The 23,880-nt window shown below is 39.8% G+C and overlaps 1 protein-coding gene across 5 annotated transcripts in view; it reads left to right on the plus strand.

Moving 5' to 3' along the window:
- LOC117430906 (glutamate receptor 3-like) overlaps positions 1–23,880 on the plus strand; it is an 81,418-nt gene that overhangs the window by 14,998 nt on the left and 42,540 nt on the right. For all 5 annotated transcript variants that reach the window (XR_009308940.1, XR_009308941.1, XM_059000853.1 and 2 more), the window contains exons 3-4: positions 7,429–7,668; positions 23,433–23,620. Coding sequence is in view for 3 of the 5 variants with exons in the window: in XM_059000853.1 (XP_058856836.1) it covers positions 7,429–7,668; positions 23,433–23,620 (428 nt within the window). In the remaining 2 variants the exon portion in view is untranslated. The remainder of the gene's footprint in view (positions 1–7,428; positions 7,669–23,432; positions 23,621–23,880) is intronic.

The raw sequence follows: 23,880 nt of genomic DNA on the forward strand, positions 1-23,880 counted from the left end.
TGTTACAAACGTTTATTTTCTGTCTGTTTATTCATTAAATGCTGAGCAAAAGCATTCGCTCAGCTCCACCAAACTCCACATCTCTCTGTCGTTTGTGTTCCTGTCTTCTGGTCTGACGTCACCCACTCCGGCCGTCTTTGTGACACTCACTGAGTCTGTAAATCTGTCTGAATTAGGATTACACCGAGATACCTCTATGAGGGCTGCTAGAGGAGCAGTAGAGGAATGTTGTGACGGCCGGACCTCATTTGCTGCGGGATTGCAAGGATACAGATCTGATGCAATGCTGTGTAGTGGTGCATTTCAACAGTATCAGATCACAAGGGTCAGAAGAATAGCCAGCTCCAAAATGGAAAGGCAGCGAGATGTAGCCGACAGCATTCAACTGACTGCAGACTGAATTTTTTTAATCAGGCTCGAGATGTTACTTGTTTTATTTCACCCGTGGCACAGCAGTCTACAGTAAATGCAGCATACGCATGCCTTTTGATGTACACTCTACATCACGTCTGCTTAAAGCAATCAATAGTTTATCCAGCAATGAATGTATCGATAATTAGTCCTGATCATTGACCTGTTCTAGTCACTGCGCTTGTCAAGATCAATTAAAACAGAACTGGAATGCAAACGGAGGGTTGCATTGCTCAATAAATGGGATGCTTCCAGATTCCATACTGCTACTGAACGTTCTTTGTGCAAACTGCGGATTGTCATTAGTTGAACAGCGTGTGTGCCGGGAATTTCAGGCAGACTTGCCGTTCTCTGATCCCCGTGTTTTAAGTGAACGTTTTATCGGAGAGGTTTGTAAAAGATTGACATTTTATCATGTGAATTAGTCCCATACATCAGATACCGTCTTTTCTCACAAGAGGCAGCTCTTTATGTTGGCCCATCAAGGCTGTCACTTAAGCTCATGTTTCATCAAGTCGCTAAACCTATTAGCATTTCAATAGGATTAATCCTTTCAACAGACGTTTACAATGCTTACTGATACTGCGCCGTACAGTTACATGGGAGCACTCTGCTTGCTTACTGTAACTTCCTAAAAGGAAGTACTGTGAAGGTGTTTTCTTACTGCAGCTCTAGCTGTGCATTCTGCAGTGGTATCAGTTTCAAGACCAACGTCAATACGTCACCCACTGACAGGGGTTAGGCTCTGTGAACGCGTAATACGCCATGTATGACATCATCTCAGACCAGTTATAGCAAATGTGTGTGTGTGTGTGTGTGTTTGAGTGCCTTGCTTGGGAAAATAAGTTTAAAGTAAAGTAAAATTAAACAGTATATATAATTATTACGTTAATAATATTGAAATGAATACTAGGGCAATGCTAGGCAATGCCAACATTTCACTGTGCCTGTAACAATAACAGGAGAGTATGTTTGTTACATCTTGCTGGAGCGCATTTAGTAAAAAATCTACAGCAAAAAAAAAAAAAAAAAAAAACCAGGACAGGGCTGCACATTCTGCTCTATTTGTTTCAGAAAAATATGAATAGTCCTGTCAGCTCCAGGTATTGTGGGGTGTGCAGTTAATCGGCAGAAAATGGTATTTAAAAAAAGAAAATTCATTTTCCCAATCCCTTATGTTGTACTAAGCAGAGGAGTGTTGCATAAATTAGATAACATAGGAGCAGGTAATCCCAGAAGGGATTTCGGCCAAAACAGTGTCAAAATACCATAGGCATTCTGTGATTGGTTTGCGTATGAATGAATGATTCATCATCTGATTCAGCTATCAAAGGCAATTTAGATTCAAGCGCAATGGTTTCAAATACATTGGAATCAATGAATGTCAGCTGGTGCACTGATTGGCTGAAAGTACCTAGAGCATAGAATGCATGAGATTAAATTCTTATTTGGCTAATTTGCCTTAAAAGATGCAAGGAAACCCTTCCTCCATTCTGTCGCACAGTTCGGGGGATGGTTGCTGTCCCTGACTCCTCTCCTCCATGTCTGCACGATACAGTGTGGTCCTGTACACATGACCGATTGTTTGAGACAGATCTTGGAGGGGATCTGAGTCACTACAGTTGCCCCCCTTTTCCGACACTAGAAAAGATCAGCAGCTCTATGCTGGATTGAGCTATCTTGTTTTTAGAGAATGAACACACTTTTTTAATTAAACATCAAACAGCGTCAAAAGAAGATACAGCCTTCTCAAGACATTGCCTGGTGAGCTTCTTAAAGAGCATGAAAAGAGAAGAAAGAATAGTTGTTTATTCACATGCATTATTCAGGCGGTTATCATTGAGGAGTACGTGTTGTACCGCATGGATAGCCTTGGGTTTTCCTAAAGCTTGGATTTAGATGTTCATTTACGAGCTGGTTCAAAAATCTTAAAAAGTAAGATCTGAGTAACAAATAGGTCAGTGACAGCTTGATTTTTAACCACCTGTTGCTGCAAGGGATTCAAGGGATGCATAACCGCTTTGTCATGTGTGCATGGCGTACTGCAACAAAACAAATGGATACATTGTTTTTTTTTAATGTTCACACACATTTAAACCCACTGCCATTAGCCTTCGGTTTGACCGGATGCTGGATATCATGCATTTTGCCCCTCTCAGTGCATCTCCATACAGTATTTCTCCACTCAGTGGCTCTCTGTACTGTATCCTCAACTTTCTTATTGATTTTCATTACGCAGCGTGGCCCATTTTTAACACAAGCATAAATCTCAGAGATCCCAAAGATGTCTTGCTGAAGGGGATTCTAGACTAGACAGGAATTGACCTCCTTCTATGGATTAATAAGGATGTGATTCTAGCCACTTTGCAGTGAAGTATTCATTCTCCTCCCTGGCTCCTGTTCTTCATAAAATTCCACTCAGGGTGAACAAGGGGCTTAAACACGGCCTTGCTATTTGCTGCAGTGAAGCTTGGAAAGAAAGGTACACAACTGAGTGGTCTTTGCTGATTGTTTCCAAGAGGTTTCCCCATTGTGAGCAATTTAGTTTAGAGCCTGTATCATATTACAGTTATTACGTTGGACAGCTGATTTGCACATCAAAGGAAGCCTTTCTCCGTAGACAAAAGGCTGAGTACAAGTATCAGATTGATAGTTACGTACAGTAGACAGAGGAGCAAATATGAAGACCCTTTTATGTCTGTGCATGTACGGTACACTCTCCAGTGGAGTCCATCTGGGGAGGGGGTAAATGTAGTGAAATAATAAGGAATTATTGTGTCATCACAGAATAGCCTGGAGGCTGATACGTGTCAACTGCTCATTCAGTCTGACTGACTTAATCGTGAGATTAGTGTTTTTTTTACTGTTCTGCATGGAAGTTAACCTGGACTGAAATGATAACAAATCCTCTGCAACTCCAGCTTACAGAAAAGATTTGGACTATTACCATGCTGGGCCGCTCAGCAAAAAGCCTTCCTTCAGATTGTCTTACCCTTGGTGGTAAAAAACGAACAAACAAAAACTAAAGAAATATGTGGCACTGCAGTTTGTCTTTGAACCTTTCTGGTATTTTTTTATTTTTGTTTCTGTGAAATATAACTGTCAATATTATTCAGACTGTTGCCATGGGGCTTTTTCTTCTGTGTGGGACTTTGTGCCATGGCAGCATTTCCTCCTCTCTTTTTGCTTCTGCTGTTAGTATTTTAAAGGCCTGATCATTAATAAATCTGGATTTTGTGGTAGTCACCTGAAGACCCCCCCCCCCCCCCCAAAAAAAAAAACCACACACACAAAAAATATAAACACAGTCAGCAGTGCACAGTCAGCTATACTCTGTGCTGTTAGTAAAAAGGGATATAAATGGCATTTATTTTCCACTCAGCTTCTGGGACTGGTTGAAGTACTGTGGTCCTTGAGCCAAGGTATTCACATGGGTAAGAGCTGTCCTCTGTGACTCAGCATCTTTCACCCCACACACCTCCGGAGGAAGCTAGAGATAATTGAACCGTGCAGGGCCTTTTCAAATGACCAGTATAGACTGTTACACATTGCACAAACCATGTGGCACATTTAGCGCCCCCCCCCCCCACCACACCACCCCCTAGCCAGAAGTGCCACCTCTAGGGCTTTGAAAAAGTCACAGAACCAACACTTTCGTTCCATTAAATATGATCGGGAGGATTTAGAAAAACAGCAAGTGTCAGAGAGAGCGCTTTCTAAATTCCTTCCTTTAACCTCGGTAACCTTGTGTTAACGTTACGTGGTTGTATGTTTGTAAAAAAAAAACAACAGCAGCAGCAGGGACAAATTGATTTCCCGACTGCAGAGCTGAGGCTCAGAGTATCAACCTTCCAGAACCATAACAGCTGCATCAACGGGAGAAAGCCGTGGCGGTAGCATTCGGAGAGCTTATCACCTCCTTGTAATTCAACTTGCTCGGGCTGGAAGCGGGGTGTGTGGGGCCTTGACTACTGTCTCAGTAAGCTGTGGTTTTAAACTGACATCCGACAACTTTTGAAAGCCAAAATATGGTAATGTTACAAAATTAGAAAAACTATTTGAGAGCGTTAACGACTTAAGAGACCTTAGGGTTAGGGTTAACCTTAGCCAATAATGGATTTTCCACTGGAAGGATTTTGAGGACTGAAAACGTACAAATAAACTGTCAGTTTTGTGTTCTGAAGCTGGGTCTCGTCAAGCGTGTAGCGTCAGAACCCAAGTGCTCAAAGCGTGTCTGAAATGCAGATTCCTCGCCGCATTATAACTGCCGCAGATATAACCTGTGAATCGCCTGCCAGTCCTCATTCTACCTCTGTGCTGTATTATCATTCTGAACAGGATGTGGAGGCAGATCACAACAGAGAGTTTTCATTGTGGATTCACCTCTGTAATGAAGGAGACAGTGTTCTGTTGTGGATCAGGTTCTCGTCACTACTGGTCATGAATTCAGAAGTTAAATTTCATTAGCGGTGCTGGGACCAGGGACCTGTATTGTAGCCTTCATCACCAAGGATGTTATGGTATGCTAGTATTCATGGTGTGCTTAATATGAATCATGATACGATAAATTTGAGTACTGGAGGATAGCAGCAGCCCTGGAGGAAAATAACAAGTCACAAGGAATTAATTCCAGCCTCACCACAGCTCCTCAGTAATGATTTTAAAGCTGATGTGGGTTTTTTTTGGACATTAAAGAATACTGCTGGAATATTGAAGAGATCAATATGCTGGGCATGTCCTGTATCACCACTGTAACTATAATACAGAAAAAAGACAGCATCAGTCAAAAGCTAAAGTTATAATAGCAATTTAACTGGTATTCATGAGTAAGCTTTCTAAATCCCACAATAAATCATTTTCCATCAAATTCTCCTTTTCTATGAATAAAATAATGGGAAAAAAATCCATGGAGGAAATCAGCTGGCAAAAGACCATATTTTGTTATGCCAATACTGATCTGTATTTACTGCTATTCTCACTCTGATTAGCACTCTTAAACTGCAATCTGTACTTCCTGAAAACCATGGCCCTAGATACAGGAAAATATGGTCGCTTTTATCTGCGTTCTGTTTTTACCAAAGCTTATATTTTTTATTAAAACGAGTGCATAAGTAATTGCAAGTGACAAATTATATGTTACAATATCTCAATAAAACATAGGACAGAATTTGAACAAAAACAAGACATCTCTAGGAAGCTGCAGGCCAGAGGCGGTGAGCATGCAGCAGAGAGCTGCAATAAATACCGACGAGTGGAGAGAATGACAGATAATATTAATGAGTATCGAGTAGAAAGACGCTTTCTATAACACTTGGGATGAGGCCCTCCAGTTTCACTGTGCCTTTGAACATTACTGATATAGGGTTTAATGACTTGAGGCGGGAGGCTGCTTCTGATGTTTGCACAAAATCACAAAAAACGAATACTAGGCAGTGTGAGGTGATTAGGTGTTCTTCCCTGGTGCATCACTGTACAGTTAACGTTTAAATGTGTTACAGTTTTCAATTAGAACAATAGCTCTTGCTTTATGTACATGGTTGTTCCCGTGGTACCAGTTGGTTTAACCTGGGCTCATACCAGGTGGAAGTTAAAAGGACTGTCTAGGGTCAATGCTGCTTTCATTCAGCCCATTTCATTGCTGTAGTTGTCATGGTCTGGGCTTGCATTCTGATTCCTCCAACTGCCCTGCTGCTCTTAAACAATGGTTGTTTGAACTTTGTAGATTTCTACCCTAGCAGCCTATCGAATATCATACAACAAGAGCTTTCCATGAAATTCTTTGTGCTCCCAGAAATCTGTGTATGCGAAACATGATTACAACAAAAGGTTTGCCTTTTACATTCCTGAATTCGGCTTGCGTCACTGCATTATTTTAAGTTGACAATTAAAATAAAAAGCTGAAATGCTTTTCCACGTCAAGACAAATGATTAAAAGGAGTCCCAGTTGGCGGAATCCCCTAGAAGAGTCTTGGCCCAGCTTGTGATGACAAGGTCGAGGTCATTTTGAACTTCAAGAGAAAAAAAGGAAAAGGAAAACGCGAGTGTGATCCGCAGTGACATTTACTGCAAACAATTTCCATCTTCAGGCTATTTCAGATCCCTGTTCACTCTGGAGGAGGGAGTGCATGTCAGCCAGAGATACTGAAATCCGATCATTACTTTCCTGAGGGAAAGAACAAGAATATAGGGCAGCGCGTTCCGAACATTTTTCATCATTTATGCCGCAACTGCAATCCAATAATTAAATTTCCTGTTTTTGATCGTTGTTTAGATCTTGATAATTAGAACAAGCTATTTGATGACAGTAAAACTGCAGTGTTTAAAAATAAGTAGACATGTAAGCGAAAGAAAGAAATGTGAATTTGCTTTTCAACTGAAGATAATGACAGTGAATACACTGAGTTATTGTGACTGTAACTAAATATGCATTGTTAAAATGCAACATGACAAAAGGGAATCTCTGAACAAGAGAAAGTGATGAGGCATGGCCCCAGACCAGGGAAAGTGTATTGTACAGGAAGATACTTCCTGACTCGTAAGATCTGTTTGGGGAATCCCTGGCTTTCAGTTTGTTTGCTTTGTTTTTTTTTCTATTCTTCTTCATAAATTAAAAGCTACTTTCTTGTCATATTCTGTTCTAGTATTTTCCCTGTAAAATGTGTGTTTGTGTGTACCATGAAGCCTTTTTAGGTTTATTTACTCATCAACTACTAAAGTTCACTCACAGCTTGAAACAATCACCACTATTTTAACTCTGACAGCTATATATTATTAGGGACTCGATTTTAAAATAGACGCGCAATCGCAAATCCATTGAAACTCAATGGACTTGAATGCACCTCTATAAAAAAGAGGTGGGTTATAATCACAGAATAACTAGAACAAACTGTGCATGTAAAAATGGGTCCGAGTCATCCTCTTGGTCTGTTCCTTTTAATGTGTATTCTCTCTCTCTTTTTGTTTTGCGTTTTCCAATTATCTCTCTGATGTGTGTTCTTTCTCTCTCTCTCGTTCCAGTCTGCTCACAGTTCTCACGAGGAGTTTACGCCATCTTTGGCTTTTACGACAAGAAGTCAATGAACACGCTCACCTCGTTCTGTGGGGCCCTCCATACTTCCTTCGTCACGCCCAGTTACCCGACGGACGCCGATGTTCAGTTTGTCATCCAGATGAGGCCAGCGTTGAAAGGGGCCATCTTGAGTCTCCTCGCCCACTACAAATGGGAGAAGTTTGTGTACCTTTATGACACAGAAAGAGGTAGGTACATAACCTGCCCCTGATTCAGTTTGCATTTCAGTTTACCTTCCCAGTCTTGTTTAAATCTGCAAGAGGACAGATACATTGGAGAAGGCGTTTATTTAAAATGGGAGGCTCAAGTAACAGTGCCATGATTGTCCTGCTTCCTTGTTGCTCCGGCTTTTTTCGTGATTCCTGATTCCAGAAACAGATCATCATCTCTTTATTTAAATTGCTATCAATTATTTTGCAGGCCAGACCAATTTGTTTACTATTTTCCTAGAAAGCAATGTGAAGGGTGCACAGCAAGTCACCCTGTGTTTTTATTTATTTATTTATTTTTTATCTGGCTGCAAAGCACCCGATTTTTGGACAACTTGTTTATATCTTAAAACGTATTTCCATTCCAGTGGTGGGCTAATTTTTCCTGAGAAGAACAGATTCAAATAAATTCTTAATTTGTCTCAATTGGATTTATGATATATTTTAAGTTTATTTTTACTGAATAATTACTTTATTTTAGGTTTTTATTACTTTAATTCTCACAGTATAATCACTATTGAATGAAGCCTGTTTATAAAATCCAGTTTGTATTTTTGTATATATTATGCACATATGAGTAAAACACATTGCTTTTCAGTTCCTAAAGGTCAGTTAGCTTTATTTGGGTTTTGTTTTCTGTAAATTTGGACAATTGATTTAAATAAAGCAATCCGTTGCAGAATTGACGCATGATCTCAAGAACCCACTTCACTGAGATGCACATCAGCAGTTTCCCTCATTTCTTTTATTGCTGTGCGTTTACGTAAATCTGATTTGGGATGTCATCACACATGCATTACTGAGTTCTTCTGGAACTGTTATCTGTTCCTGATATGTACAAATGAAATAGCAGTTTTATTAGCTTGGCGAAGATGAACTAATATACATATATATCAGAAGTTCTTGCTGTGCTGCATCAAACCCCTTGCCATTTTCATGCCTGACAACACTTGGATTTATTGAGGAGCCGTCTTGATCAGAAGCCATAGCTCAGTGGAGCCTCTCTGATCACTTTCATGACACCAAAGAGAATTGAACACGATCAGCAGACATAACAGAAACACTCTCAAATCCTTTGCACCATGCCAAATGAAATACAGACAAGCAAACTACCAGTGCACCCACATTCAGAGGTTCCTTGTAATTATGTTTAATTGCACAATACCCAGAAGGTTAAAAAACATTACTGCATACATTTAAGAGTTCATGGTATTATAGCCAATTGCAGTTCGAAATGTCTAGAGGAGGAAAGGAGTGTATGATAAAAAATTGCTGACGATTTGTGCAAAATCTAGGCAGTTATCATGTGTGACAGAGAGACAGGCGGACACGATCAGTTCAAAAGGGTCCCAATTTTCTTTTTAAATGACCCTAATATCGCATTTATTATTACCTAATTATTTATACTAAAATGCAGGGCGTCAGTGCAGCACTAGTGCTGGCAAATTGAAACGTGATTGAGACTGAATGAAACAACTGGACTGGATCCTGAGCAAAATTGTTGCAACAGCCAAATATGGAGATGGAGTGGACAGGAAGTCATTGCTGGTATTTGGTAAACTGAAAGCAGTTTAAATCTTTATTACTGAGGCAGAACTTGATCCACTTGCCCAACAATGATGATGACATTTTATAGGCAGTTGCCCGAAACTGATGAACGGATTTTCACACTGACTGTAGCTGTGACTGCTGCTCCAAAGTAAACTGTGATTTGCCATTAGCAGGATTTTCTTTTTTTTTTTTTGGCAAAAGCTTTCTGCTATTTGCTGGATTTGTGATATTTAACTAAAGCTTTTCTCAAAAATAATTACTGTTGCAACTGCAAACTATGTTGTGGGGATAGTCTGCTGTCTGGTATTATATATATATATATATATAAATAAATAAATACATAAATAAAGAAGTCAAAGAAGGAGGCACGCTACCAAGGAATTATATTTTAATGTAGTATAAAATTATCCTGTTATAGGACAGCGATCAATTGCTAATATAAAAATACCTCATCATCTGCATACAAATCCACTTCATCTTAATCTTCCATACGTTCAAACAGTCTTTGTGTGTGTATATATATATATATATATATATTGATGTGGTAAACTTTCTAATCACCCTGTATATATAATCTGTAGACACTTCACATATACTGTAAAGAAGTTTATAATTCTCAAAGGAAGTTAAAATAAATGACAACCATTGACAGTTGCTAAATGTGGTTGACAGTACCTGAAACAGTGGTCTGTTCACCAGACTGAGCCTGAGCGATTGTGATGGGTCTTCACAAAGAGAAGGCTTCTCGAGAGCCTGGACGATAATGGATTTGTGAATGACTGCTTGCGGGACTCAGGCAAGGTAAAGGGCTATCTTTATGTCTGCGATACCAATGAAAACGAGTGACACCTAAGCTGTCATATTTTCTGATGATCTCACAAAACACTGCGTGCTGATCTCAAAGCTTGAATGCTGCCAGGAAGGTAGATTAAAATCACCGCTACAAAATAATACTGCAAAAATACCGGAAGCCATAATAGTAGTACAGTATTTCATGTTAGATTTTTCAATTTTTGGTCAGTTTGTTTTTAAGAATAGGGAAAACTACAAAGCGGTATGTAATTTAATATGCTAACGCAATATTATTCAGCAGGTTTCATTCGACTTCATGAAGCCATAGCTGTACATACATACATGCATTGATTGATTTTCAGTACAGGGTGTACCTTTCAGAACCTGTAGACACTGACTGGCTATTGGAAACTCAAAGGCTGCTTGCTTTCACCTGACATTCGTGAGGGCGAGCTGTGAACAGCAAGAGCAGAATGATTTTCTGGGTGAAAGCAGAGGCCAGCATCCATTTCAGAGTGTGACATTGCATTACCCAATAAAGCTGAAGCTGGGATTGGCAGTGATTGTTTGCAGTTTCCATGATACTGATATTGAGCTCCGGGCTGTGAACATTGTTTGTATATAAAAGCAAGCGTGTGTTTGTGAGAATTGTTTTGTGAACATGTCAGGTATGGTGTGACAGCAGTGTAGAACTGAAGCAATACAATTGACTGTGTTAAACATTACTTGCATTGTCTTGTGGGTGACATACTTTACATATGTTTGCACTGAAAACGATGAAGTGAGATTCTCTTGGATTCATTTTATTCAGCCTTGTTAAAGAAGTGCTGCATTTGAACTCGTTGGAGTATCTGGTCTTTTATTTATTTTTTGTCAATGCAAATGTGCAAGGATTGGCAGAATGACATTTAGTAATTACTGCTAATATCAGTCCTGAAAACTGCAGGCTTTATCTGCACAAAAAAAGACGTTCCCATACTGTTTAAATACTACTTATACAGAAAGTAGGTTGGTATGAAATCAATGTGCTTAACACTGTTGGTTGCCTTTATGGTGTCCTGCCCGCAGTAAAATCTGATTAATGATATGGTGCTAAACACCTCAGTAGGTTGGCTCTGCATTGGAACACAGGCTCATTACAGGAGTGGCAGGAAGAGGGTGATGGCAGGGCTATTCCACTGCAGAGGCCTCCCTAATGCACGCACCTTCTTTGGTATTCCAGACACTTTCATCAAGTTAGATTCATTTTTCCATTGCAGGGGGTGCTGTATGCATTGGCTGAATGTATTTTCTCATTGACTTAGTGCCAGTGCATGCCCGAGTTCGAAGGTAAGATCGTCCTTTGAGTAAAGCAATGCAAACCCCAGGGCAGCTGGCAGAATATTACCGCGGCGGGTAACCTTTTCATATATTGGCATATGAATAGTATCACAGATGTATGAACTAATACACGCTGCTAATCCATGATAGTACTCTGTAGTATGAGTAGCAGTGTGCTACAGGACATTTGTTCAAAATCCATTGTTTTGCAATGGCTGGCACTGCTGTGTTCTGCTAATGGTTCTGCTAGAGTTTCTGTGGAGGAATACATTGGCATTAAATATTCTGTAAGAGCGGAATCCAAAAGGGGTTTATTTCGAATCATCCCAGGCATAATGCCCTCTTTCCAGAGACATCTCTCTTTTTTAAAAGAAATTGGAAACACACTTGCTGTAGCCTTTTGCATTGGCGCTGTCTACATGACTGACGTTGATGAAACTTTGATCAGGGCGGGTAAACAGTCAGGGAGGATATGTGACATTTTATAACGTGAAAAAAAAAAAAAAAATTCTGCTCGATTAAATTGTGAAAAAATGAATCTCCGATCAATTCATTAGTTGATTAATCGGCACGATTAATCTGTTAATCGGAGCAGCCCTAATAAGAATAAGTGTTGGGTACTGTCTAATGTGTATTAACTTCCAAGCTCTGTGTTAGACTTACTGTCTGCAGAATAGTCTCAGGTTAGCTGAGGTTACAGAGTGAAGCCCACTTGGTCTATTTTTTCCCTAATTAAAGGGTGCTTCCACTTCAAAAGACCTGCTCCCTCAATTTACAATAACAGCACTGTTTATCTGCAATTCCTTTCAGCTTTAAAAATAATGAATAGTATCCATGGAATTGGCCAGCACAACAGAAACACAAGGCAGAGGGCCAAGTTGATTTTGAATTGGCTAATTAGCTGACCACACTTAAGAACCTTTCTCCTCCGCTGCCAAAAGCCCAATCAGAGGGTTGATTCAGTGGCAATGCTCTACCTTGCTCAAAAAGAGCCTACAGCACTTTCCCCTTTTGAAAAGCAGCTATTGTAAGTAGTAGCTCAAGCTAACATGTGCTACAGCTGGGTGCATATTATTTTTTGTTTATGTTTTTCCCGTAGTCTGTACCTTATCATTTTATATTCGTGCTGTGCGTTAGATTGAACTCTTCAACAACCTGTTAACCCTTCACTCTCCTGACGCCACCTTCTGAACTCGAAACGCTGGCTTTTCTTGGCTCCTGTTATTTTCCCAGGCTAACAGCAAACAAACAGCTAAACAGTGTTTCAGTGGCACTTTTTCTAGTGGCGCAGTCCTGTATTCCTCAAGCATGTTTGCTTTATGGCAATCCTTATTGGGGGAGCTATCAGCTATCAGGTTTCCTAATGATATGTACCTATAATGCATTGCTTCTGTTAGAACTGTTTTGCTGGGGGGGGAGGGGGGAGCAGAAATTATAACTTGAGCAATTAAGAGAAACTCAATGAACAGACCTTTGTGTCGATTCGTGTTGTGAAAAATGGTGGCTACAGTATAATTCTGCCAAAGTGATTTGACTCTTTCTGCCAAAGTGATTTGACTCTTTCTGTCGTATCATATCCAACATTCAGGTCACCATTCAGGCATTTTGAAATGGAAATTAGCTCTTGTTCTGAAAAGATAACGATGGGCGCTTTTGCGTTTTCTTTTTTCTACAGCAGTCTCTTTTAATAACCCTGGGAGAGAATATTCAGTTAATTACTACTGGTTATTATGATGCCTCAAAACATTCATTATAAAAATGTCATTGATCAAGGTTTGAAAGACTTTAAAATCACAAAAAGTCTTTGAAAATCTTTCTGTAGATCCCCAGGGTGGGCCAATGCTTGTGCTGAAACACTCTCTGGTACTGTAAATTATAATGGGTGAGTGAAATATTAGCAATTTGAATGATGCACTCAGTTAGTATGGGCTTTAAAATAACATGTATTGTTGCTTCATCCGCAAACATTATAACAAGACTTCATATCAGGAATGTAGTGTGCTAATGGCTCCAAACCCACAGGGTTTCCAATGGGCTTGTCTGGGAATACACTGGTATTGAACACACTGGTATTACACTGCATCAAAAACGAGTCAGGAAACCAGGGAGTACACTGGTGTTACACTGCATCAACAACGAGTCAGGAAACCAGGGAAACAATGTTGAAAGGACTGTTTGTTCTTTGTATTGATTTTTAAATAAATCAATGCAATATAATAAAATCGGGAAAGGTCTTGTTACTGATTGTATTAATTATTTGCAGTGGAGGTGTAAAGTCAAACAGCTGTTAATTAGGAGGCTGTATATCCAGATACATAATGAAAAGTACAGTATAATAAAAAAAATATTTGGACTCACTAGTGGTGTGGTTATAATCTTATTTAAAGCTGTTTTTTTTACTGCTACAATAAAACACATTCTGCAAGTTTTAGACTGTATATTTGAGTGAAAATGTCTAATAGATGAATCTGTTAAGAAACAACGACAACAAAGAACCCAGATGGAAATGGCTGAGTGTCTGAGGTGCTGGTATTGATAAGAATGATGGGCAGGTGGGGTTTAACTGCTGTATTAAAGCTGTAATAAAGTTTAGACACATTTCAAGAATACAGTCTGCTACCGATCTGAAGAAGAGCTGCGATTTCTCAATTGGATTTTAATGAAACATTGAGCTGCTTTTGCTGACTCAATCAAGGGGGAAAGTATCTTCCTACAAAACTGTTCTGTTTTAATGGCAAAGCACCAGCAAAGCCTGGGCATTGTAACATCACAAGCCTGTTGTGGGCAAGCTGAGGTATCACTGTAGGCCTGACTGAAACACTTTCTGTCTTATTGGAAAGAACTGAGGTAACCCTTAGTGCCTAATGTATGGGAATCTCGTCTCTACTGGAAACTGACTCGTTTACTAAAACCAAAGCAAGAATGCCCTGCGTTGGGAACCCTAATCAGCAATCACTGGCCCTTGCAGCAGAAGTTGGCACCAGCTGAATTGACTCATTGGCATTCTTGTCACACAGTTGGTTTGAAGGAGCCTTATTTTTTAACATAGAGCAGCTTCCAGAGCACCTACAGTAGAGTAGTTGTCTATAAGAATTAATGCCCCCGCCGATTCTAAAGGGAATCTAATCCCCGGAAAATGTATTACACAAGAAAAAAAGAAGTTGAATCTATTTGCCTTGAGAAGTTTGTGAAGCTAAATTTAACGCTTTGAATGAAGGTGAAGGAATGGTTGACGTTTGTCATTCTTTCTTTGCATAACACAATAATACTTGCATGAATGGTTTGCCACGTGTTTGATGACTGTTATGTAAGAGGGATTATGAATGTGTAGGAAACTCAATGAAGTGCATGGGAGAGATCTTGTTACCGGCTTTTGTTTTTCTACCTAGAAGCATCCTAACATAAATAAGAATGTGTGACAGAGATCGAATGATTCTTGTTGTTAGATCTCCTTCCTGACCTGTGAGGGTGCTGAGTAAAGGGAACAGAGTACCATGGACTAGAAGGCCCGACAGTTCATTCCCAGGGTTAGGCGGAAGTCGGCCATCTAGAAAGGGGACTGAGCTACGGTACACTAAATCATTGACCCAGAAGGTTAACGGTGTGGCATCCGCAGATTGGAGGAGCGGGTGCGCTCGTTAACCAAGGGGTCATGGTTGACGGTATATAAAGGGGATGTAGTGAGGTGATCTGTTCCTTTGTAAATGGTTAGAACAAACCTAAAAGGAGACTGGTGAAAACGAAAACGTGTTTCGTTTGTTTGTACTGTCGTGTTTATTGTGATTAGGTGGCTAACACGATCCGGAGCTGTCGCCAAAGCCCAGCACCAAACCGGACAACATCCTTGCACTTGTATCACGGAGAACTGTATTGCACCACGAGCACTAATTCACTCACTAACGGACTTGTGTATGTGTTTTGTGTTTCGTGTGGGTGTATAAAGAACAGGATTATTATTTCGGGACAAACCCGGGGATTATAAATAAAGTAACACACGCCGCTGTATTACTTAGCATCATTTATTGTTTACTGTTTGTTTTGCCGTCAGGCACTGGAATTACAAGTCATTAAACAACATTGCACCTGGATTATAATTGTCTGTCTGTTTATTGATCACCTGCACCTGCACACTGTTAACCATTTTACCACAGAATGACACATCAATCATACTTGTGTGTTTTTGAACCTGAATAACCTATCCCTATGCCGGTGTGTTTTACAATCCCCTTTTCCCCAATCATATAAACTCAAGTATTCTTGGAAAAGCCAATAAATTAGTTTGGGCATGATCAAGAAGAACACCTCAGCATGATACTATAGTGAACGAAGCCAATGGGAGTTGATAAATCCATGCATCTGCAGCATGGAGAATCACTGAATCAGTAAACTGCAGCACCTGTGTTTTCAACCGTGGCAGCATGGTCCCAATATACTTAAGTCTACCATCCTGACAAGAGCAGCATCATTTTACAGTATATATCATGCCAATGCACCTCTTTACAATCCAATCCGTGCTGCAGGAACTTTGTTATATGACAGAGAAGTTTTGAACAATTCTATAACTGCAATGTCATTGCATTACCCTGAAGAAAACACAAGGCAGAACCGTTATCAGACCACAGCGTTACCAACAATGGAAACACAATGGGTTTGGAAAGGGATATCTCACTGTGGTCCTGATACTGTGGCACACAAGTACTGATAAGGCAGCATCATACTGCAATGAATAGTGTATGTCAAAGTATGCAGCACCGTTTTACCAATGACTCATGCACTTGTAGGTGCTCTTGTGCTTGTCAGTACAGAACTACTAATACTACTGCCATTGTAGTGCCACAGCATTGGCAGATCCGTGGTTTTTACCCATCTCTTTGTCACTTACAGTTTCAGCGTAGCTCTCAAGAATGCTGCATTGCTTCACAGTCACTCCTGCTGGGCAAAGCAGCAAAAGGATCCTGGCATTAGGACAAAGCACCACCTACCAAGATCCAGCTTCAAACACCATGAAATTGTAGCCAGCAGCAATCTTTCTTGTACACCTGCATGCAAGACAAGCTGACCTGAATGCAACCTTTGATTGGCTCAAGTACCTTAGCAGATGTTGTGAAATGTGTGATTAATTTAATAAGCGGAATCATTTTTTTTGTCTATGGGGAAACCACAATTTAGAGGAAAAGTATGTAGGGAGCAAAATATAATTGTAAAATGTTTTTCTCTTGTAGTGTATTTTTATTGTTGGTTGTAATAAATATGTGCAGTTTTCTTTACAGCATCAACAGAAATGTCCTACCTGTTTGATTTGACATCTATTACCTCTCAGCAATGTAAAGCTGTATCAATGTATGAGCAGCAAGATAATGTTAATTGAATGCAAACTCTATACCAAAAGGTACACTAAAAGATGCATGCAACAAAGGAGCAGTAGGTGGGGCTTTCTCTGTGTCTGCGCTGCATTTGCTGGCGGATTATTCAGTACATATTTTTAAGATTCACGTGTTAGTTTCTAAAACCATTTTCAACCGGACATTCACTTCTAAACCTTTCTAGCTTGGATTAAGGGAATAGAAGGTGCTCGCTGTCTTCCGATTTATCATCTTATTGAAAAGAACACGATCAAGGATTAACATTCCATTTATATAGGCTTCATACATACTTACCTAGCTTAGCCTGCACTGTGGGGTCAATACCTTCAGCGACTGAAAAAATCTCACAAACATCATGATCCCTCATAGCTTCAAATTTACTTTACGATTCTGAAGTGAGCTGACAACAGATCAGATATGGGGATTTCCTTGATATCCTGAATGCTAAATCAGCAAACAAACAGAAACTCTGTCAATTCGCACACAGCTCTTGAACTCCGTTTCTCTTGTATGGTTTGAGCTGGTAACATTCCTAGTACCAGCAGAAGCTTTGATCATTTTGCATGCACCCCAAGGCTACTTCAGGTTTCAATTTTCAATAACCTACTTCAATACTAATGTACATGAAAACAAGGCCAGACCTTTCAGTCCTTCAGTTTGAAGTTACCAGAAACCCATTGTTTAGCTTCTTTTTATCATCCTGTCGATGCAAAAACATCTATCTGTGTATAAAATGGCTGAAAGAAACTGTGCAGATACAAGCAAACAAAGGAACAAAAATAGGGTCAGCAGTAACGCTGTCCCAGAGAGGAATAGCATGTTCTGTCTAGACTTTGCTTGACTCGGGGACATTGTTTGCGAAGATCTAGTTTAGTCAAGTCAATAAGTACCTTTTAGAAATTACCACCGCCTGAAATACTGCAGGACTATTGTAAAATCTTTATGTCTTCCTTGGTTTGGCCATTTATATTACAGGATGGGTCTGGATGCCACCAAAAGGCACTCTATTGATAATTGTTGCAGGCTGCTATATCACTGTCAGTAACCTGTTCATCAGATAATGGAAAGGTACACCCATTGCAGCTTTGCCATCAGTCACAGTAATGGCATCAATGAAGACCACCCTATCGGAGAACACAATGCTGTTGGCACAGAATAGCAGGTGTTCTTAGGATGAGGTGTGCACTGCGTAACGGTGGCTGAGCCCAGACATCATGCTTCAGATTTCATGGAACCAATAACGAATTGACAGAAGTGGGGGTTTTACAAGTAGATACTGGACCTGCTGTACCAGAAGGGATTTAATTGCACTTGTTTGCATGTTTGTTATAACAACGTTGAAATTGTTCATCTAAATTATATTTTGAGTTTTGTTATGTTCCACTGTTTGGTAATGGCAGGGGTGTTCAAAACCAAGACTGCAGCACCGGTCTCTTATAACTGGATCAGAGAGCGTCAGAGAAGCAGCTTGGGATGACTTTCTTTGAGCCTCTCATTAGAACTGCTATGTTTATTTGTTTAATGGTGCTATTCAATCCATTATAGGATAGACTCCATTAAATTATACACCACCGCAAAAAGACCCACACTGTATCATGAGGTCATGTTCAGGACATGCTAATGTGTTACAAAAAATAACAGCCTCTGGGTAGTCTATTGAAGTTTGCAATAGAAGAAGGAAATAATACATTCCTTTCCTTGGGCTGAGCCGTGACTTCCCAAAATGTGCCAAATCATCTCAAATTGTGTGGTGCTTTTTGTCTAGAAACAACATGTAAAATCATCAGGTTTTAACCGAATGCAAGCCGGGAGATCTATAGAAGGATAGGAGCCTCTAATAAAAGTTCAGAGAAGGTTGGTCAAAATGTTAACCAGAGTGTGACAGACAGGCAGGCAGGCAGGCAGGCAGGCAGGCAGGCAGGCAGACAGAGTCATACAGATAGGCAGACAGTCAGACAGACACGATCAGTGCAGAAGGGTCCATATTTTGAATGAGGATCCTACAAATGCTTAACATGTGTGTTACATGTAGACACATTATTCAATTAATCTGTTTAATCCCTCAATGTAATAGCTACATTTAAATGCAAATGATCAGAACTATCAGGATAACCATTTGAGAAGGAAGCTGTAAAAAGTGATCATGATGTGGGATTTGAATCAGTCCTTTCCAGAGCCATTTTAAATGCATGGAGCCGAAGTTCAGCAGTGTACTTGAATTTCCAGTAAACACAGTTAGCAAAGCCATTTGCTGTTCTCATAATGCTAAAAAGAAGTTCATGCATTGCAGCTTTTTTCTACCACCATTTTCTGCATATTCATTGTCATCACAAAAATCAATTTTAATGAACGGTAGTTTACCATGGGTGCCTTAACAGTTTTTTCTCTTTTTATAGCAGTGTGATCTTTAGTGCAGAGGTATTGTGTGAACACTCCATAGCCCAAAGCAGCTAAACCAATGTCAGAGATGATCAGCACACATGGAAGTGCAATTCTTCCTTGTCAATAAATCGGACTGCGGGCTATCCATGTCCCCTGCCCCCTGGTTTTGAGCTTTTTAAAAAGACATGCCATAACCCACCTAACCATTCTGTGTTGTGAGCACAGCCACTTTCATTTGCCATGTCTCTAACTCATCCCATTAAAGGTCTCAGCTAATTTGCTTTATACAGAAAAGCACTGGGGCCACACTGTTGGTAGTACCCAATGTAAGGCACACCTTTTGATGATGGCATATGCCAGCTCCAGTCTAGTGTGCTCCTCGCAGACAGCATTAGACTCCCAGCCTCAGAAGTTGGGTCATTTAGGTATTAGCTGAAGATTCATATGCATGACATGCATTTTAAATGACTCATACTGTACAATCATTTTAGTAAGCTGTTTTTAAGTACAGTAGATGTCTTGGCTAGACTTCATTTAAATTCATGGCTATGACCTTATACAGTATCTATATCCCTTTAAGGACCACTATCGTTACTACGCGATTTTTCTGTAGTGCATTTCTGGGGACGATTATTGTGTTGAGTGCATTTTTTAGTTCGAAATCTCTCCAATAATGCATGGTCCGTGGATTGCAGTAAATTTAACCGCTATCGGAAAGGCATCAAGTAATTCTATAGTCTTATTTTGTTTCAATGAGCAGTCTCAGATTAGGTACAAAGGACAAATATACAGCTTAACTATCTTTGCCTTATTCATAAAACAGCATCAAAAAACATCCAGCTGTTGTACATGCAGAAATTCAGAATGTAGCCTCAGCAGCCTGTGTCTGTGTTCAGAGAGGTTCTGCACTGTGTCTGTGTGGTTTGAAATGAAAACTGACAGCTAAGGCGAGTTCCTGAATTTCAGATGCATATTCATGTCTTGCTGTATATTGTTATTAATACAGATTTAATCTAAATTGGCGAGGAACTGTCGAGCGTTTAATTGGCAAATTATTTACAAGATCACAAGTGTAAACACCAATGTGAAATTGTTGATGATCAACAGATTATTTCATATTGGTAATTATATACAACAATATAAGATTTACAAGCACATAGAACTTTAGATTTCTCTCCAGGACATAGCATGTCCTGTCCACGTATATTTAAATAAAACAGTGCTGCATAGACATTACTGGCAGAGACCAGTGCAAGGTAAACAACATTTAGCCTGCAGCAAGGTTTTCTCATTTTGCTGTTGATTTTGAGCAGCATTATTTGCATGTAGAGTAAGTACTGTATCCTGTCTGGGTCTGAAATACAATCTTTTTAAGCATATGTATGACTTCAAGCACAAAAGAAGCCTCAACAATTATCTAGATAGTATAAGGTTTTTTTTTGTGTGTGTTTTTTTTAAGATCAAAGCAGTATGTACATTATGCATGATGCAATTAAGGAAGGGCATTAATTACTTCAGAGTAAAAAATCTGTTTAAAGTGCAGCTTACACTAGGAACACGACTGATTTGAATACCCAGTCTGGACTGATGAGCAGACATTGTGGAATCAATGTGGTTCTTCCTCAATAGTATTGTCGGGGGTTGGGAAAAGGATTGATTTCTGCATTGATTGCTCCACTCACGCTGGAAGAAGTCACATGACAGGGAGAGTCCTTTGACTTTTAGTTTATAAAAAGCCTCTGTGGAAAATACAAACATGCAGCAAACAGTGCAAGCGAGGAACTATTTTTATTTTGGTCCACAAACCAGCTGGATTGATTACAGGCCCTTTAAAGTCAAAGTTCAAGTCGGTTTTGATCTCACAGTCGCTGTGGATTGATTTCTTTTTTCTCACGCTGTTTGACTGTTTGTGATTTCCTTGAACAGTTGATTTTTATGGTATAGGTACAGATATTATCCACTGGCATCAGCTTCAAGAGAAACATAAACTAAAACCTGAATGTGATGTTTCAACAGAGCTTGGCAAACCTCCCTCCAGTAAACTTTTCTTAGCATCAGTGGTGTTCAATAGCTTTAGATAATGATCAAAATGATCATACTCAAATCAAAACAGTCTCTGGCCTCCCTAATATCCCAGTCTGTTTCTATTTGAAAGCCGTTATGATGAACTTCTTGCTGTAACGACAGTCATTTAAAGAGCTCAGATACTCTGCTGTAGCCCTGTAGAGGAGACAGGGGTACATGGAGAGGGAGGAGTAGTGAAACCCATGTGGGTCAGAGAGAATAGTACAAGCACAGTGCAGACAACGTGAGAATGAAACAGGCAAAATGTCAAAGATGTTGAAGGGTGCCCTTGAATGAGCCTGGAAAACTCATTTGTGTCGAAATCAAGCAAGTGTTTTATTTTGAATGGCTCCAGCCATGTAAGCAGTGTGCAGATAAGAACTGGACTGCGTAGTCGAGTCAGAGCTGTTTAGTATAAACTGGGTCGTGAATGCGTTTGTGCTTTAGTAAGGTCTCACTGTAGCAGGGCTTCATTCAGACTGCCGAGCGCATTAGCATAATCCCCAGTGACTGTTTCTGTGCAAGGAGAAATATCTATCATTTTTTGGATCAGCAATTTTTCATATCTGTGGAGAGCACTGCACTGCTGCGGATTGACTCAGTGAAGCCGAGCAGAAATCCAGCCCTCATGCTTCATACTAAAGAAAAAGCTTGATTAACAGTAATTGCATGTCTTTTGGTTGCGTCATGAGGTATTTCAGTTGGGTCTGTTTTAACCCTTATCTTACTAATTCCAGAGGCAGTCCTCTGGAATGGGAAAGCAGAGAGAAAAGTCGGGGGTGTTCTCCTTGCCTCCCTAAATGCTTTTGAAGGCATGCAAGTAGATATGCTGGGACCACTTTGTCTTGCCAGCCTCCGAATGTCATTTATAATGCATAAAACCTCTTTCTCTGTGTTGCAACTGTAAAAAACATGATATATTTTTCACAAAATAGCTTTTTTCCGTCAACGCTGCTCTTAAAAAGAAGGATTCTACAATCCCTCTGGGAGGTGAAAGTGCGCTGCTGGAGATGTTAGATGTAATCGAATGCAATATTATGAACATGGCTCTCTCTTGGTTTGACAAGCACTTGGACTATTCTACCCACAATGCATGAATATAAGTTGTTTTTGCTCTGCTGTGAGCCACACAAATCTGTTTAATTGGAAAGGAAAAATTGTATCTGACGCAGAGCAATGCAGTTCATAAACACATGCACATATAGATAAGGCAGCCAGTTAACAATAAAAAATGGTACAGCTGAATTGGTTCTAGTTTAAAAGAAGAAAATAACTTCTATCTGTCACTTAAGTTAACATCAGTGTGTTTGCTGGCAAGGGGCGCGGTTTTGTTTTCATCATCACAGACACAATGGTTTTGTGATAAGCGTTTTCCTATAGATCAGAGAGTTAACCTTGGCTCTTCTGTTCTGGATAGTGCCTTCATCAAGGTAGTGCTGGAGATCAATGAAATAACGAAGGTCTGGGTTGGAGCAAAGTCCTGCAATGGAATTTAATAAAAAAATGAATTTTGTCGACCCCTGCTATAGATCATTGCATTTGCTCCTGTAGTGTCATGCAATCTTTTAAAAGGGAAAAATAAGGTCAATGCTGAGTGATTAAGGGTTAAAGCAAACTTCAGTGGCATGCAACAATACAAGTGATAACAACCAAGGCTTTAAAATAAATCACACTGCCGAAGATCTGAAGATCAAGTTCACTTCTATAGATTGTACAGGTTGAAGTGAACTGGTTTCTTATTACTTCCTGTGCTGCAGGTGACTCTCACTTCCATGGTCGAGGCCACACTATAGGAGTGACCTGAAGCACAGGAAGCAGAAAGTCACCAGTTTAAACATGCTAGATCGTAAGTGTGGACCAGTTATAATTTTTGATAATGGTAAGATATTTTAAAGCCCAGGGGCCGGTTTTTCAAAATGTGTAATCTGGATAAAAGTGATCCGGATTTTGTCATCCTATATTTTGTGATCGAGATTACTTTTATCTGGATCATTTTGATCCATTTTTTTCTGGATTACGTTTATCCATATTACAAATAATTACGATTATGAAATGCAATTAAAAAAAAAAAAAAATTAATCTCGATCACAAAATACTGTTATCCAGATCACTGTTATCCAGATTACAAGTTTTTAAAAACCGGCCCCTGGTTATCCACTGAAGACCAGGATCTCCAGCTGTCCAGTCTGCTGAATTCCAGGCATTTTCCAGGCAACCCTACTGCCATATGTTACCAATGCAGAGGTTAAGAGCTGTCATTTTTGTTTCCAGGATTCTCCATTCTACAAGCAATCATGGAGTCAGCTGTGGCAAACAACTGGCAGGTGACCGCGCGGTCAGTGGGGAGTATAAGCGATCCACAGGAATTCAGACGCATCATTGAAGAAATGGACAGGCGGCAAGAGAAACACTACTTAATAGACTGTGAGGTCGAGAGGATAAATGCCATCCTGGAGCAGGTACGCTTTTCCAAGCTGTTAACTTGCTTGTTAGTTTTTTTTGTTTGATTGTTTGTAGCTTTTGGCAACGCTCGGGGGTGCAAGATAAACAGATAACAGTCAGTTGAAATACACTGCAACTTTAATCGCTTTTAAATGTAGCATAACCTTATTTTACTTAAAGTACAGCACTGTCATTAAAATAAAATGCAAAACAGCATCCTTGGAGGATAAAATTAAGATGAATGGATTTGCAATGTTTTATTAATGTGTTTGCAGCA

Source organism: Acipenser ruthenus, chromosome 26 (assembly GCF_902713425.1).
Source record: "Acipenser ruthenus chromosome 26, fAciRut3.2 maternal haplotype, whole genome shotgun sequence".
NCBI classification, from domain to species: Eukaryota; Metazoa; Chordata; class Actinopteri; order Acipenseriformes; family Acipenseridae; genus Acipenser; species Acipenser ruthenus.